Source organism: Diabrotica undecimpunctata, chromosome 1, assembly GCF_040954645.1.
Source record: "Diabrotica undecimpunctata isolate CICGRU chromosome 1, icDiaUnde3, whole genome shotgun sequence".
Taxonomy (NCBI): Eukaryota; Metazoa; Arthropoda; class Insecta; order Coleoptera; family Chrysomelidae; genus Diabrotica; species Diabrotica undecimpunctata.
The window spans coordinates 39,939,625-39,954,639 of NC_092803.1; the positions used below are offsets into that span (position 1 = coordinate 39,939,625).

Genomic DNA, 15,015 nt, shown 5'->3' on the forward strand with positions numbered 1-15,015 from the left:
GATGACAGTTGATCATACTATTATCTGGGAGTCATCATCATTATCATCAACAGCTACTTCATCTATTGTTGGATGTAAGTCTTCCTTATGTGTGTTCACTTATTTCTGTTTGCTGTTTTTTTCATCCATTCGTGACCAGCCATTCGCTTGATGTCATCAGTCCTTCTGATTTGAGGTCTGTCTTTACTTCTCTTGTTTGCTCTTGGTCGCCATTCAATAATTTGTTTCGCTGGGAGTGGATCTACAGAAATTTGATCAGATTCAATTGCTTTATTGATTTTTTTCATATTTTATAACTTTATTCACCTCTGCTTTTAATATACAGGGTCCCTTTCTTGTGCGATCCATTAAAATGATCTGTTTACGAACTTCACGACTCTTATCATGAAACAGATTACGTATTATAATTTTACAACGTTATTTCACGTTATCCTAGATATTAAGATTTAAATCGCTAAGCCTGTTTTTTCCTTTGAACGTTTGGGTACCCGCATTCGAAAGTTTATTTGGGATTTACGTATTTCCTCTGAAGGTCCTTAATTTCTTTACAATACTGTTCAAGCGGTTATTTATAGCAAACAAATTAAATAGATTCTATCCGTGTGACCGTTTTGTAGTGGTTTCCATGTATAGCGACGACGTTTTAGAAGCATAAACAATGGTATTTATAATTTGTCAATCAGGTTTCCTGGACAATTATTTTAAATATCTGCCTGTTAGTCTGCTCAACCGCATTGTCCAGTAACATCCTTCTTTTGCTTCTTCTTCTTTTTCTTCCTCTTTATAAGCAATTCGGCTTGCTCATTGGCGGATTAATACCTCTATGGAAGGCTGTCACTGCATCTTTTGCGCGGTTGTCCGATACTTTTTCTGCCGATAGGTGACTTATCTCTTGCTATTTTGACGACACGGGTCTCCTCCATTCTGCTTATGTGATTATTGCATTCATTTTTTCTATTTTGTGTCCATTGATTTATACACTGTAAGTTACATTTTCTTCTAATGTCTTCACTTCTCTTACAATCTGTCAGCGTATTTTTTATAATTTTTCTCAGTACTCTCATCTCTGCCGTTTCCAGTAGTATTTGCGTTTTCCAGTAACGTTTTTAGTGCATTCAAATCGTGTAACCTGGCTTACATTTGCATTAAAATCTTACTCAACAAGATTGGCTTTATGGTTTTTAGCACTCTTTAAGCTCACGTGGATTGAAAATTGATTTATCATTTACGGAAGCTTTTCGGTCTAGACTTCCTCACTGAATAACAGTAGTAGACGATTCCAATAACTTGTTTACTAAATTATCATAGGCCCCATTCAGCGGAGATTTGTAGTAAGCGTTTAGCTGGGCCCTGTATCAAACAATGGTTGATAATATGACATGTTCGACATATAATATCCCATAATATGTCACATTTCACTTATTTTTCCTGTTATCGTATTATGTTCCATAAATCCTATCACGTGACTGCTTACATGTCTCTGTACGTGTTGTTGTTGTTAGGGACAGTATCAATTCCTTAGACAAGAAAAGAGAGGGGATGCGTAGTCGTATGGAATTGATTGAAGCCAAACCGATACCAAACCGGCCATAAATAGATTTTTTCCAAAATTTATAATTGAACATTGACATAATGATCAGTTTTTGACCATACTTTTATCATTACATATTTTTTAGTAGATTAATATAGTGTTTCAGTAAATCAGTAAACCTGGTAACCCTGCGAGAGGTAGTAATGCGCAGCAACGTACAGGCACTAAACATGGCGGTCACATCGAAACTGACTTCACTTTTCGAATGGTTATTAAATGGGTGTTACCTGTCCTCTCTTTTTCCTTGTCTAAGAACAATCCAATATCCCTTTAACATTACAGAAGATATGACATATAAAAAGAAGATAACTGGTTAAGAAGTGACATTGGACAAATGAAAAATAAGAGGACTTGAAATAAGACGTCGGTACGTTTGTAACGTCAGTGTTGTTCCACATGCTATCCTGGGCGTGGCAGAATCAAACGATTAACAAGTGATCAAAGGATGAAGCTTTTTGCCACGGTTGTCAAAATTTTCAAACACTCAAGAGATCTACTCTCTTTACGCCGAAGGATCAAAGCCATTGTGTCAAATTGTATATTCTTGACAATTAGCCTCGTGGATTAATGGCATGATTTTAATTTTGCTTCTCATCGCGATAACACCATCTTTCTGTGAAATCCACTTTGACGTTTGCTGCCCGATTTATTACAAAACAGTTCCCTAGCTCTTACACGTGGTCAGTTTTGCGACGCTAGCAGCCGTTGCGATTTTTCTTACCATATCCGGCTACCCTCACTAATTTAGCCTGCGGCTTGTTGCCTGGATCTTAATGCAATTTCCAGTTACTATCGTGTGTTACGTGGACCTATAAGTTGACAACGCTGCGAAAACCAGGTATTTGAGACCATCCCTCAGTCATCCCTTATTTACCTTTATTAAAGACTAGAAAATGGAATACTATATTTTCCAACAAACTTTATATTGGAAAATAAAACGCAGTACAAAAATCCGCTTGTACTAAACACAATATTGCTATAAAGAATCGTTTAAAACGAGCGTACCATCAGCTTCCATTCTTTTACAATTATTATTCGCAAACTAATCATATCAAACAGGAATTTTTCAAAATTGCATTAGTAAAATCATCAAAAAAACGCTGCCTTAAAGATATTTTACTTCATATATATCGTTGACTGACGAGTCCTCTGACCTTTACAGTATCGCGTTTGAAAATTTTTATTACATTTTTAGAGGAAACGTTAGCTTACTGCCATAGTTTTGAATTTGAACAAATCTGATATTTTTATGTTTTAGCTTCCTCATGAAGAAGACAAACTAAAACCTGTGATGGTTTACATTCATGGAGGAGGTTTTATTATGGGAAGTCACGAAACTACGATGTATGGTCCAGAATACCTTATGACTGAAGACATAGTTCTCGTCAGCATCACTTACCGAGTCGGTCTACTGGGTTTTCTTAGTTTAAAAGACGAATCACTGGACGTTCCTGGAAATGCAGGTCTAAAAGACCAAGTACTGGCATTAAAGTGGGTACAGAAAAATATTAGAAATTTCAATGGAGATCCCAATAACGTTACCATATTTGGAGAAAGTGCAGGAGGAGCTTCTGTTGAATATTTGCTGTTATCTCCTTCGACAAAAGGTTTGTTTCATAGAGCCATAGCTCAGAGCGGATCGACTTTAAATCCGTGGACTCGAGGAAACTTCCAACTAACTGATTTTGCAAAGTTTATTGGAAAAAATAATTTAAATGAAAAAGAACTTTTAAACAGTTTAAGAGATATGGCTGTTCAGGAGCTGTACGATCAACAAAATCAATATCTTAAGGTAAGTATAATATAGTTTATATTATATATAAGTTTCTACATCTGTTGTTATTAATACATTATCCATTAATACGAATTCCGGCCTCAACATACTCTACTCTTTCTTGAAAGATTTCCCGAGAGTACATGTTTAACAGCAGGGGTGATATTATACATCCCTGTTGTACCCTACGTTTGATTTTTATATCATCGGATTCTCCTGCCTCTGTACCGTTAGAATATGTTTGTGTTTATTTTATTCCCATAATTGTTAATATCTACATCAGCTTGTCATGCTTTACTGTATCGAACTATTTATGTTAATCAATGAAGCATGCATAAATATCGCAATTCACGACTTTACATCTATAAAATAGCAGTTATATGCTAAACAAAGCCTCCCTCTTACACTTCACATACACAGTCTATATATCCTTTGTCGTATGAGTTTTAGAAATACCTTTAGAATATGGCTGATCCGGAAATTACCGCAAAATACAGATTTTGTTTTCTATAAAACTACGAAAGGTATATCATATTGCGTGGAATACGTTATGATTAAAATAGAAAGAACGCATTTCAAAATCACACAAGTGTATCGCCCAACAAGATCGTATGACAAAAACGATAATGAAAATGTTTATGAAGAGATCACCATAACCTTAGAAGAAAAGGATATTGAAAATATTTATGAAGAGATCATTATAAACCTAGACGAGACGAAACCTTCATTAACGTGAATAATAGAAGACTTTATTGCCAAATTAGAAAAATGGGACGGTATGAATATGATAAGTACGTATGACGAAAACGATATTGAAAATGTTTATGAAGAGATCATTATAAACCCAGAAGAGACGAAATTTTCATCAACGTGAATAATAGAAGACTTTATTATTAGGAAAGAAAATAAGCTTAGACGAAAGCAGAATGGGACGGTGTGAATATGACAAAAATAATAACAGAGGTCATCTAATCTGATATCAAGTCACTACTTAGTAAATTAGGAGAAGATTTAACAATAATTTCTACACATAGATCAAATCTGGATTCTGAAAAATATCGAATTGCTGATTATCGTTCTATTCTTACAGCTAGGAGCTAGTGTCAGACTCCCAGGCAGTATTGTAGGCTATTCGTGGCCATGCATTAGATCATTGCCAAATGTTTTTATATTAGAAAATATTACATGATCCACAATATACACAAAAATGTTTACTTTATTCTGGGTTAAAAGACACTGTGGAGACTAACTGAAAACGAAGTAAATAGTGAATAAAATGGCAGAAATTACATCTAAGGTATTAGAAGTATTAGCAGGAAAAGATGAAGGTCAAAATATAAAGAGATCCAGAAAATATCCCAGAACCAATACTTTACTATTTATCCATGCTTACCAAAATGTATTCCTCATTTTAACTATAACTATATATTATGTACAATTCCGCGGCTAAAACGTAGGCATTCTCTTTTCTCAGACCCTTTTTATAGGATTGGAATGTACCTGTGTTCTGTTCGTGTAGTAATGAATCTATCGGTGATTTAAATCGTTTATCTTTTGAATGTCTTTATCATAGAGATCAGACTCGGGACCTATATCTCGACTTATTCATCCCAACATTGGTCTACGAGTTAACATCAGCAATCTTAGACAAATCTATGCTGTATAATGTCATTTTTATCTCCAACGACACACACACACACACACACACATTTTATTTTGCTGAATATTACGCAATTTACTTTTATTTATCATGACTTCGTTTTTTCCAAAAAAAAAAATTAAAAAAATTACGGAATGTTGATGTGATATCTTTTTAAGTAAATTAAATTAAAGATAAAGAGCTTTATCTACGTAGGCCAAGTAAACAAACCAAGTTTATCAATCAAATTAATATCAGATAAAGTTTACAAAGAAATCAACTGTATCCTCTATATAAAAATAAAATACTGACTGCTGACTGATATCTACCCCTAAATATAATGCCACATCACCTGGAACTAAAACATGCTTTTAATTCGTTAAAATCGTTTCGGGGATTTTACCTGTTTTTGATCTTCTAGCGGACGGGACTTGTATCTGTTTTGCTTCCAAGGTAACTTCAAGTCGAGTGAAATGTATTGGCATTAATTCGTTTTGACAATAAATAACGTGTTGTACCTATAGAATAGACTCTGAGAAATTTTTTGCATTTTGCTTTTAAGCACCTCAGATATTCTAGGTCAGCATGCCAATAGTCTAAGATCCCACTGCAGAATCACTACGTGTCAGTTGTGTGAGGTTTTAATGTCGTTGCGGGCACTTTTTGACTGGCAACCTATTATCAATGTATTTCCTTAATTTTAAAAGTATATCAAAATGTAAGTTTGATAGTTTGATTAACTACGTTATGAACGTAGTGATCCTGCAGTGCGGGTGCAAGGTAGATAAAGGGATCGTCGATCTGGGGGGAGAGTCAGTTTGTGTTACTATTTTTCAAGTTTGTCTAATTTGAGTGTAGCCTCAAGTCGAGTGTAGCCTTAATTCAACTACAACAAAAAATTTAACGAAAATTGTTGTTACATTTACTTTTAATTTACGTTTTAGTCCAAGAATCTAATGGTAGACTTCGGTTTAATAACCCCAGTGGTAGAAAAACCCAACCCAACGGCATTTATAACCGAAAAACCTATTGACATAATCCACTCAGGGAATTATAACGATGTGCCCGTGATAATTGGTTACAACGACGCTGAAGGTCTTCTTCTAGAATTCTTGGAGTCACTTGGAATGAAAGAGGCAAAAGTGGAGGAAGATCTAGCCATTGAGCAGATGCTACCATGCGAGACGAATTTAACTGATACACAACATGTCAAACGATTAGTTGAAAAGTTACGACATTTTTATCGCCCAGAAACTGATCCTGTTGGACGAATTAATGTAAGTATTTTATGTTTAAACTACGTGTGGCATTTATGTCATTACTGTTATTAATGTATTATTTATTAACAGATGATTATACTCCAATTTTTATTTAAAAATTGTACAAAAGAATTTCGTTCGTTCCGTAATACAACAGCTCCGTGAGGTTAATTCCATGTAGATAAATTTTATATTTTAGTAACAGTAGTATTTGAGTTTTTGTTATTGTGTAAAAGTTGTAAAGTATTGTAATATTGTTCGTGTTTGAATAAAGTTATTTTAAAGAAGTGTAATATTGATGACATAGATGTGATTGAAGATATATTAAACAATTGTGAATTGTTAATACGGGTCCTACTAAATTTAATAAAGAAATGAATACGTCCGGACCTACATATACTTTTTAAAAATAGAAGACAACAGAACGATATAAAAACCCATTTAAAAAATAGAATAGGTAATACAACAACAAAACGATTTAGAAAATAAAATACTACAACATCAAAACAATTTTAAGTCTAATTTAGAAAGAAAAATAGTTGAGTTAGAAAGAAAAATGACTACCGAAGCTTCTAAATCTAACATTGTTACAGTAACTAATGTCAAATCCGAACAAACGGCTTTATCATCTTCCATAGTTGAACCAAATATAATTAGAACTAGAAAATTTTTAAACCAACCACATTCGATAGTCAAATAGCATGGCAAACTTATCGTTTTCAATTAGAAGCTGCAGCTAGAGCAAATGGCTAGACTGAGAAAGAAATGACAGCTTCCTTGGTACTGTCGTTTCGAGTTGCTCCGAATAGAGCATCAGTAAACGCCAAAGGTAGCACTAATTTTAGCCCAGGAGTATGAAGAAAGGAAGAACTGAAGATGTTTTAATTGTGGAAGAATAGGACATTTGCAAAATAATTGCAGAAACCAATCGCAGCCAAGTGGAGATAAACCAAAAAATAAGATCAGAAGGTCGCCTAGATCGACATCCAGAAGCCCGTCACATATTCCTAGTAGATACTAGTAGATATAGGTCTTCAAGAAATCGATTTCCCACAAGTGACCACAGAAGTGAAAAATATACTCGTTAATCTGAAGTTGCATATTTGAAAGAGCGATTGTTAAAAATGAAATAAAAGAGTTAAGAGAACAGGTGTCAATTTTGTAAAATGAACAATTACAAGAATTCCAAGATTCTTTGAACGAATTACAGGTTCAAAGTCAGTATCAGCTTAAAGAAAAACAAAATGTAAACATGTAACCGAAGAAGTACCTTAGTCTCCGAAGGATCACAGTTAAACAGAAAGAAGATAATGGTCAGACTTCCCTGAAAAATTTTAAAAAGAGACAAATGAACTATAACGACTTAAGAGATGTACGAGTATGGCTAAAAAATCGAGTAAGACCTATTTGGCAGGAAATAACTAAATGCAGTGGAACTATAAAGTTCTACTATGTTACTACCAAAATCACACCTTAAAAGGGTGTTGTGCGAAGTTTGTAGCATATTTTCTGGAGGATATTTTCTAGTTAAAATGATACTTGCCAGAGTTTGGAGATATTTTACTGGATCAATTATCGCTGAGATATAGAAAATTGGTGTAAGAAAATCGATTTATGTAACGGTAGAAAAGACTCTAGAAGAAGTCGTGGAAAAATGGCACCACATCTTTTCAGAGAGCCTTTTGAATGAGTTGAAGTGGATATTCTCGGTCGAATTCCGATGTCATAGAAAGGAAATTACACCAGTTCCTAATAAAGAAACGGCTACAATAGCAAATCCATTCATAACACACGTCGTATCAATACATGGAGTTCCTCTCTGTAAGACATAATGGTCTACACACCTATGACAACACCTTTCTATGTTTGACGCTAATAATTAATAAGATAGGAATACTTTAATTTTTTAAATCCTGTTTGCCTACAAAAGTTCCAAACATGAAGTAACCGGTTATTTTTTATCGATGATAATTACCGGAAGAGAAATGAAGCTTTCTCAAGATCTTATTTTTGGAAGATTGCTTCCCAGCGAAGAAGAACTTCTTTTCCTGACGTACATAGGAAATTTAAAAGAAAAATTGGAAAAAATTAAATTTGCTCGTAAAGCCTGGCCAACTGACCAAGCCCAATATACATGCTACTGGTACAACTTTCGAAAAGGTAACCCAGTATGGTTAGACAATCCCACACGAGAGAAAGAACTTTATACGAAACTTCAACGAAACTGTAAAGGCCCGTACGTATACTGTCCTAGAGAGAGAGCGAGAGAGAGAGAGAGAGAGAGAGAGAGAGAGAGAGAGAGAGAGAGAGAGAGAGAGAGAGAGAGAGAGAGAGATCATTTTTATGTTTATGTTTTTGTGCATAACGCTTAATTGATTTTATTATTTTAGTTACTTACGGATGCCTTGTTTGCGGCTGGAGTAATTACCTCTGCAAAAAATCAAGCAAAGGTGTCAAAGAATCCTGTATATTTTTATAGATTTACATTGGAAGGAGGCTTGAACATGCTGAAGAAAATGGTAAATGATAAACGTCCAGGTAATGTGATTTTATCCTAAATTTCAAGATTTAAAATGTCCAGATTTTACTTTTTTTATTCAACCTTGTATTCTGCGCTGTATACTCAGAATACTAATGGTGAAACATCAGTTACACCAGGTACAAGAGTAGAATACTAAAAACAATAAAAAACTAAAAACATTAATGAAAAAACACTAAATGACACAAAAAAATAAAGATTTAGGAGCCATGTGCCAGTGGCGCACCTAGAATTTTTCTGTGGGGGGTCTTGTTTAGAAACCGAAATTTTTTTTATGCTACCTCCATTTTGAGTCCTTAAAATTTGTGAGTAACAGTGTCGGAATAGTGCCCGGGGGGAGGTTAACCCCCTGCGCGCGCCACTGCCGCCATCTACAAGACTGACAACATAGTGAAATTGATAAGAAGAAAAAAGAGGGATTGGAATTTGCATCTAAATAAAATAATCACAAATGTAATGACTAACAAAGTGTAACAAAAACTGTAGAAATGTATTAAAAATGTGGAGTTGGCTGATATAATGGCCAAAGTAACAAAACTAGAAGAAGTGTAATAAGAATTAGAAGTGTTGATAAGAATTTTTATAATACAAAATGTGTGAGACTTAATGCAGCAGTAACCTAGAAATAAATAGACAAACTGATGGAATCAAGGATAAATGAACAAGAAAAGAGTACTGAAATAAGGAACCTACCTTAAAAATATATTGTGGGCGCCAGGAAAGTATCAACGTATCTTCCCAAGGTATATTATATGGCTGTAAGGGTTGTCTTTATTAGTTTCTGAAAATGAAAAAGAAAACGTAAGTACTAATAAAACATATATTATGTTCAATCTAATTGAATCCTCTCCTTAGTTATAGTAAATATACAGTTACCAATGAAATTTAACTCATGTTACCCTTCATCTATTATGTACAGTTTAAACTCAACTTTTGAACATAACGGAATCCCTAATTATGAAACAACAATAATCGTATCATGTACTCTTAATATGTATAGAAAAGTAAAAACCTACTCTGAAAAATGTAATCTACTCGCCTAATAGAAAGAGTATTTCTACACTTTTCGATTAAACATAGAACAGCAAGTAAAATGGGCAATCTTTCCTGGCGGGATAGCCCCCAAAGATATATCTATATGTCAAAAAAAAAATAACTCTCGGGTTGAATTTGTACATAATTACTTGACATACTAGATTTTGTAGACGTAATACCCTTGTTAAATAAAGCACTATTAAATAAAATTACACGTATTCATTATTATATAAATTTTAAGCCTCGATGAGCAGGTGGGTTGGTAACTTTTAAATTGGTGAATATACTGAAAAGAAAAAAAAAATGAAGTAAATATTGTTAAATTAATAAGTTATTAAGTATATTATATTAAGTAAAAGAACTCCCCCTCAACTTTCATTCTTGAAAAGAAAAGAACAAAAACCAATCCTTGCTGGAAATGTCAAAAAAGTACACAGAAGACTCAGCCCCAATTTAAATAAACTTCTTCCCCTAGGTGACGTCTAATGCAAGCGAAAAAACAGGTGTATTGTAGTGTAACCTTTGTCTAATCGCCAAAGGAACCATCGTCTTCCGACAAAATAAAGAGATAAACAACCAGATGGTACAAAAAGGCAAAACATCGGTGACAAAATAGATCTCCAGTGAAACTCTATGCAAGAAAAAAGGATCTCTTAATACTGGAATTAATTAAAGAAAAACATAGGATGGTCAACTTGACAAATCATAATATGTGAGTTCTAGATCACAACTAAACTATATTAACGTCACAATGCATTTCGATAGGAGATTAAAAACTGACTGATATTGGGCCTTGCTATTTCTTTTTGGCCAAAGTTATTTGACAGAAATGGTGTGTTTATTATCATGGCAAAATATTAACTTTTTAACTTAATCTCAGCCAAAGCTAATTTATTTAAAAAAACGGGAACTATAGTACTGCATGTGTTCATGGAAAAGTATGAATACTTATATGTATTCAGGGAGATAAAATACATTAATCTCTGAACAGAGTTATCATGAGAGTACCGTTTCGTTAAAGGTTCTAAATATAGAGAAATTAAAACGTCACAAAATTACTATTTAATTATGGATGAATTAGAAATGTTTTGAATTAATGAAGTGACGGATCGTTACAATAAAATTATGTGCAAAGGAGACATAATGAATAACCCTCAAATGATAGCAAAACGGTTAGCCTTCTACACAAAGAGGATCTATACAGGGTGTCCAGAAACTCTCCGGACAAACGAAGACCGGAGATTCCTCTGATAATTTTAAGACAATTTAAACCAATTCACCTAGTTCGAATATGCTTCCTAAGGAGACTAGATGTCTTTAAAGATGGCGCCTTGTAATTAGTTTTTCTTAATAACTCCAGAACGCTTTTAATTAAAAAAAACTAAAACTGGTACAATTATTTATCATCTAGAATTGAATCGATTTTGTTAATTGTAAATTTTTATTACCGGCCATAAGCGTCCATTTTGGGTAGTTTAACGGTTATTTTAATGTATAAATTTTTTTCTTTATCTTTAAAGCATTCATTATACTAGATTATTAAATTTTGAAGTATTCTAGTACTAAAAGAGACTCCTATTTTAAGTCGGTACGATACACCGTTTTCTAGAAAAATAGATTTGAAAATTTTCCGTTTTTTCGTCATAATAGTTAAATTAATAGGTACCTAAACGAACCTCAACAAGTGTCGAGTAAATACTTAACGTTTATTTTAAAAATCCCCTAATCAGCGTATCGTCTCTCCGGCTGAGGGCTGGTGAAGGCAATTAAAATTTAATGACTTTTTCGTCTGAGAATGTAAGGAGTATCGAATATCATATTATAAGAATATATATAATTGCGTAGATAAAATATAGTTAGAGTTAGTGAGTCGAATTTGTACCACCGAAGAAACTGAATTAAATAAAACTTTTAAAGTCACATTTGTGTATTTTAATACAAAAGTAATTTTTTGTAATAGAAATTTAATTTTGTATTTTTTCGAACCAGGAGTCTCATGCGAAAATTAATCGTAGGACATTCCTAACGTAATAACAAGTATCAAAAGTAGATAGTTACAAAAGATACTCGATGTTGAAAACCATTAGTCTCTATGGATACATTTGCCATTTTGCTTAGAGAAAGCCGAATTGTTGTACAAATTCCAAAGTTATTTCTAAACTTGTTGCAAGCATCTTATATCCTTAGCTAGAGTTGTTCACTATTTTGACTAAAGTGGGCCAGTCAGCCGTCATGTAGAAACCATAAGTTTTGCCGAATCTTTAAAGGCACATCATCTAACGAATTAGGTAAAATATTTTGCAGGAAATGTAAGTAATCAGCAGCGTTTAATCGAGCAAGCAATTCCATAGGCCCGTTAACTATATTAGTAGATAATCGTTAACTATTCTTATCCAGACATATATGCTAAACCTATGCTGATGCTTAAATTCTTATCTTATCTGATGCTTAAATTCTTAAGCAACGTGGGGATTGTCGCAAACGTACGAGTAATATTGTGTATTATGCACATTAAAAATTTCATTTTTTGTGAATGTAGCTTTGTCGCAAAATAAAGTGTATCTCAAAAAATCTTCATTTTGATTTTTTTGATTTTGTAACCATCTAGCGAATTCTTCACGATCAAAAAAATCTCCTTGTAGCAGTGCTTATACAGAATCAGTGCTTTGTAAAATAAAAAAGGATATACTTCCATGATTAATTGTCACAAAGCAATAAAAACACATGCATAGATGACAAAATAGCTCCGAAAATTATTTTTTTTAAATACTCTGTATCAAAATCAAACAAAGACCTAAATAAACAACTAGGGGAAAACGACGGACATCTAATTAACATTATCCTTACAAACCGGTTACGACTCGTTACGTAGCCGTCGGCATCAGTAAAATATTGTTTTCGAATATACTGAACGGTAACGTTAAGTGTCTGAAACGCTATGTTTCGGACAGTGTGCGTTATTCATATTTAAAACCATTTAATTATATTTTTCGGAAACGCTATGTGCTGGAAACGCAACGTGGACGATAATATGCCACGACCTTTAATCGTTGATGAAGAGCTGTAAATGTTGAGTGAGTGAAATGACGATTGGAAAATTTTTCAGGGTATCTATGTTGTGCTGCTCGAGCGTTACATCTCATTTCGCCATAAACTAAAACATATCAGCGTATTCCTCATTAGTAAAAACCATTTTTGTTGAATTGAAATTTTTATATGGTTGGAAAAATAGGTGCGCTGTATTTCATAAACTAGCTGCTGTTTAGAAAGTTTTGTAAGACATTATTTGTAGTAAATTAAATTCCTTACAAATTTATTTCTATTGCTTTTTATTGTAAAATGAAAAATAAAAAAGTTTACAAATCTTTACCGATGCCTCTAAAACTTCCAATGGTCACGCTGCTGCCTACTACTGTAAAGAAAATTCTTATAGCATATCGATACCAAGAAACTGCAGTATACTAACAGGCGAGGCTACAACTATTTTGGAAGCCCCAATCTTCTTCGAAATGAGTAAAACGATGAAGTGCATTATCGTAACAGACTCATTAAATGCGTTACTGGAATTGAAACAAATATATATCAGCAACACTGTTATACAGACTATTAAAAATGAACTAGAAACATTTAGATCATTAGGAAGAGAAGCGGCTTTTATTTGGGTACCTTCACATACAGGTATTTACGGAAATTAAAAAGCAGATCAACTGACAAACAAAAGTCGAATGAACTCAAACCATACTTCAAAATTCAAAAGATATTCATACACCTATCTAAAGAACCTGGTTAAAATCAACTGTACTAATACATGGGAAAATGATTGGGAAAAATTAAGTACAAAAATTTTAAATGTAATTTGCCCAAAAATAAATGCTATCTCCTTCAAACAGAAGAAACCAAGTTAATATTAACCGTCTAAGAATTGGCCATACTGCCTTAACACACAAATACTTAATAACAAAAGAACCATTACCTATCTGCTCCAGCTCCTCTAACCCACTGACCGTCAAATATATTCTGCTTGATTGTCCTAAATTCATGGAAAAAAGCAAATCTCACGGATTCACAGATCTCAAAACAGACCTCACCAAAAAAATTTCAACAGTGTTAAGCTATTTAAAAGACATCAAGTTATTCACTTGTATTTAATGTAATATTTTTTGTATTTGTTATATGTTGGTTGATGGGTTGATGTGATTTTGTGTTTAAATAAATAAAAAAAAGATTTAAAAATTTCTTATTACTGTGTAATACTAAACAACATCTACTTCGAGATTTAATTAAAATTTATGTAACAAATGTATATAAAATAAGTAGTTTTGTTAATTTTTCCGTATTTTTCTTATTTTGTGCATTTAGATCATTTTAATAAAGTAACAAACTAATAAATATTTTAGGAGCGTGTCACGGGGATGACCTGGGATACTTATTTAAAAATCCTTTGACAACGGACGTTGGAGACGAAGATAAAACTTATATAAAACAAATGGTAACACTCTGGACAAACTTTGCTAAATACGGAAACCCAACGCCACCAGGAAACAATTTAAACATTGAATGGAAGCCAATACATAATGGTCGATTGAACTTCTTAGATATTGGAAAGCAGTTAAAGATGGATGTTAATCCAGAAGCTGACAGGATGAAAATTTGGAATGAGATTTATCAAAGTAATCCACTTACAGCTAAATATTAAATGTGTGTTTAAAAATTCTCAGTAATGTTGTTATATTTATACTATATATAATATATATTTGAATATAAATGATGTTTTACCTCGTTTTACTTCTTAGTCTTAAATATATTATGTTTTATTAAGAAAATAGGAAATACGTGAATGTAAGAATTACAATATAATCACGTTGAGACTGTATGCAAACAACATAAGTTAAATGCTGTTTGAAATCGCTCGTTATAATTATAATTTGAAACTTATGGGGTATGGATATCACTATTTTTACATTATCATGGAAGATTACAGAGTACATAGTCACTGAGTATTTAAGCGACTTATACTGCTTAGGTGACAGACTGTAAGTCGCTTAAATAGACGCCGTCACACAGTTTCTGTGTCACTGCAAATTTAGTGGTACGTTCAGTGATACAATGCAATAGACTCTAACTGTAATTAACTACAAAATGGACTTTTAAATGTAACACTTAACGTAAAATCGTGAA

The 15,015-nt window shown here is 33.1% G+C and overlaps 1 protein-coding gene across 3 annotated transcripts in view; it reads left to right on the plus strand.

The window, feature by feature from the left end:
• The window catches only part of LOC140448300 (juvenile hormone esterase-like), a 134,181-nt gene extending 119,576 nt beyond the window's left edge, over positions 1–14,605 (plus strand). For all 3 annotated transcript variants that reach the window (XM_072541393.1, XM_072541389.1, XM_072541398.1), the window contains 4 exons: positions 2,850–3,383; positions 5,949–6,281; positions 8,654–8,801; positions 14,235–14,605. In XM_072541393.1, the coding sequence (XP_072397494.1) occupies positions 2,850–3,383; positions 5,949–6,281; positions 8,654–8,801; positions 14,235–14,533 (1,314 nt within the window). In that variant the 3' untranslated portion in view covers positions 14,534–14,605. The remainder of the gene's footprint in view (positions 1–2,849; positions 3,384–5,948; positions 6,282–8,653; positions 8,802–14,234) is intronic.
• The last annotated feature ends 410 nt before the right edge of the window (positions 14,606–15,015 follow it).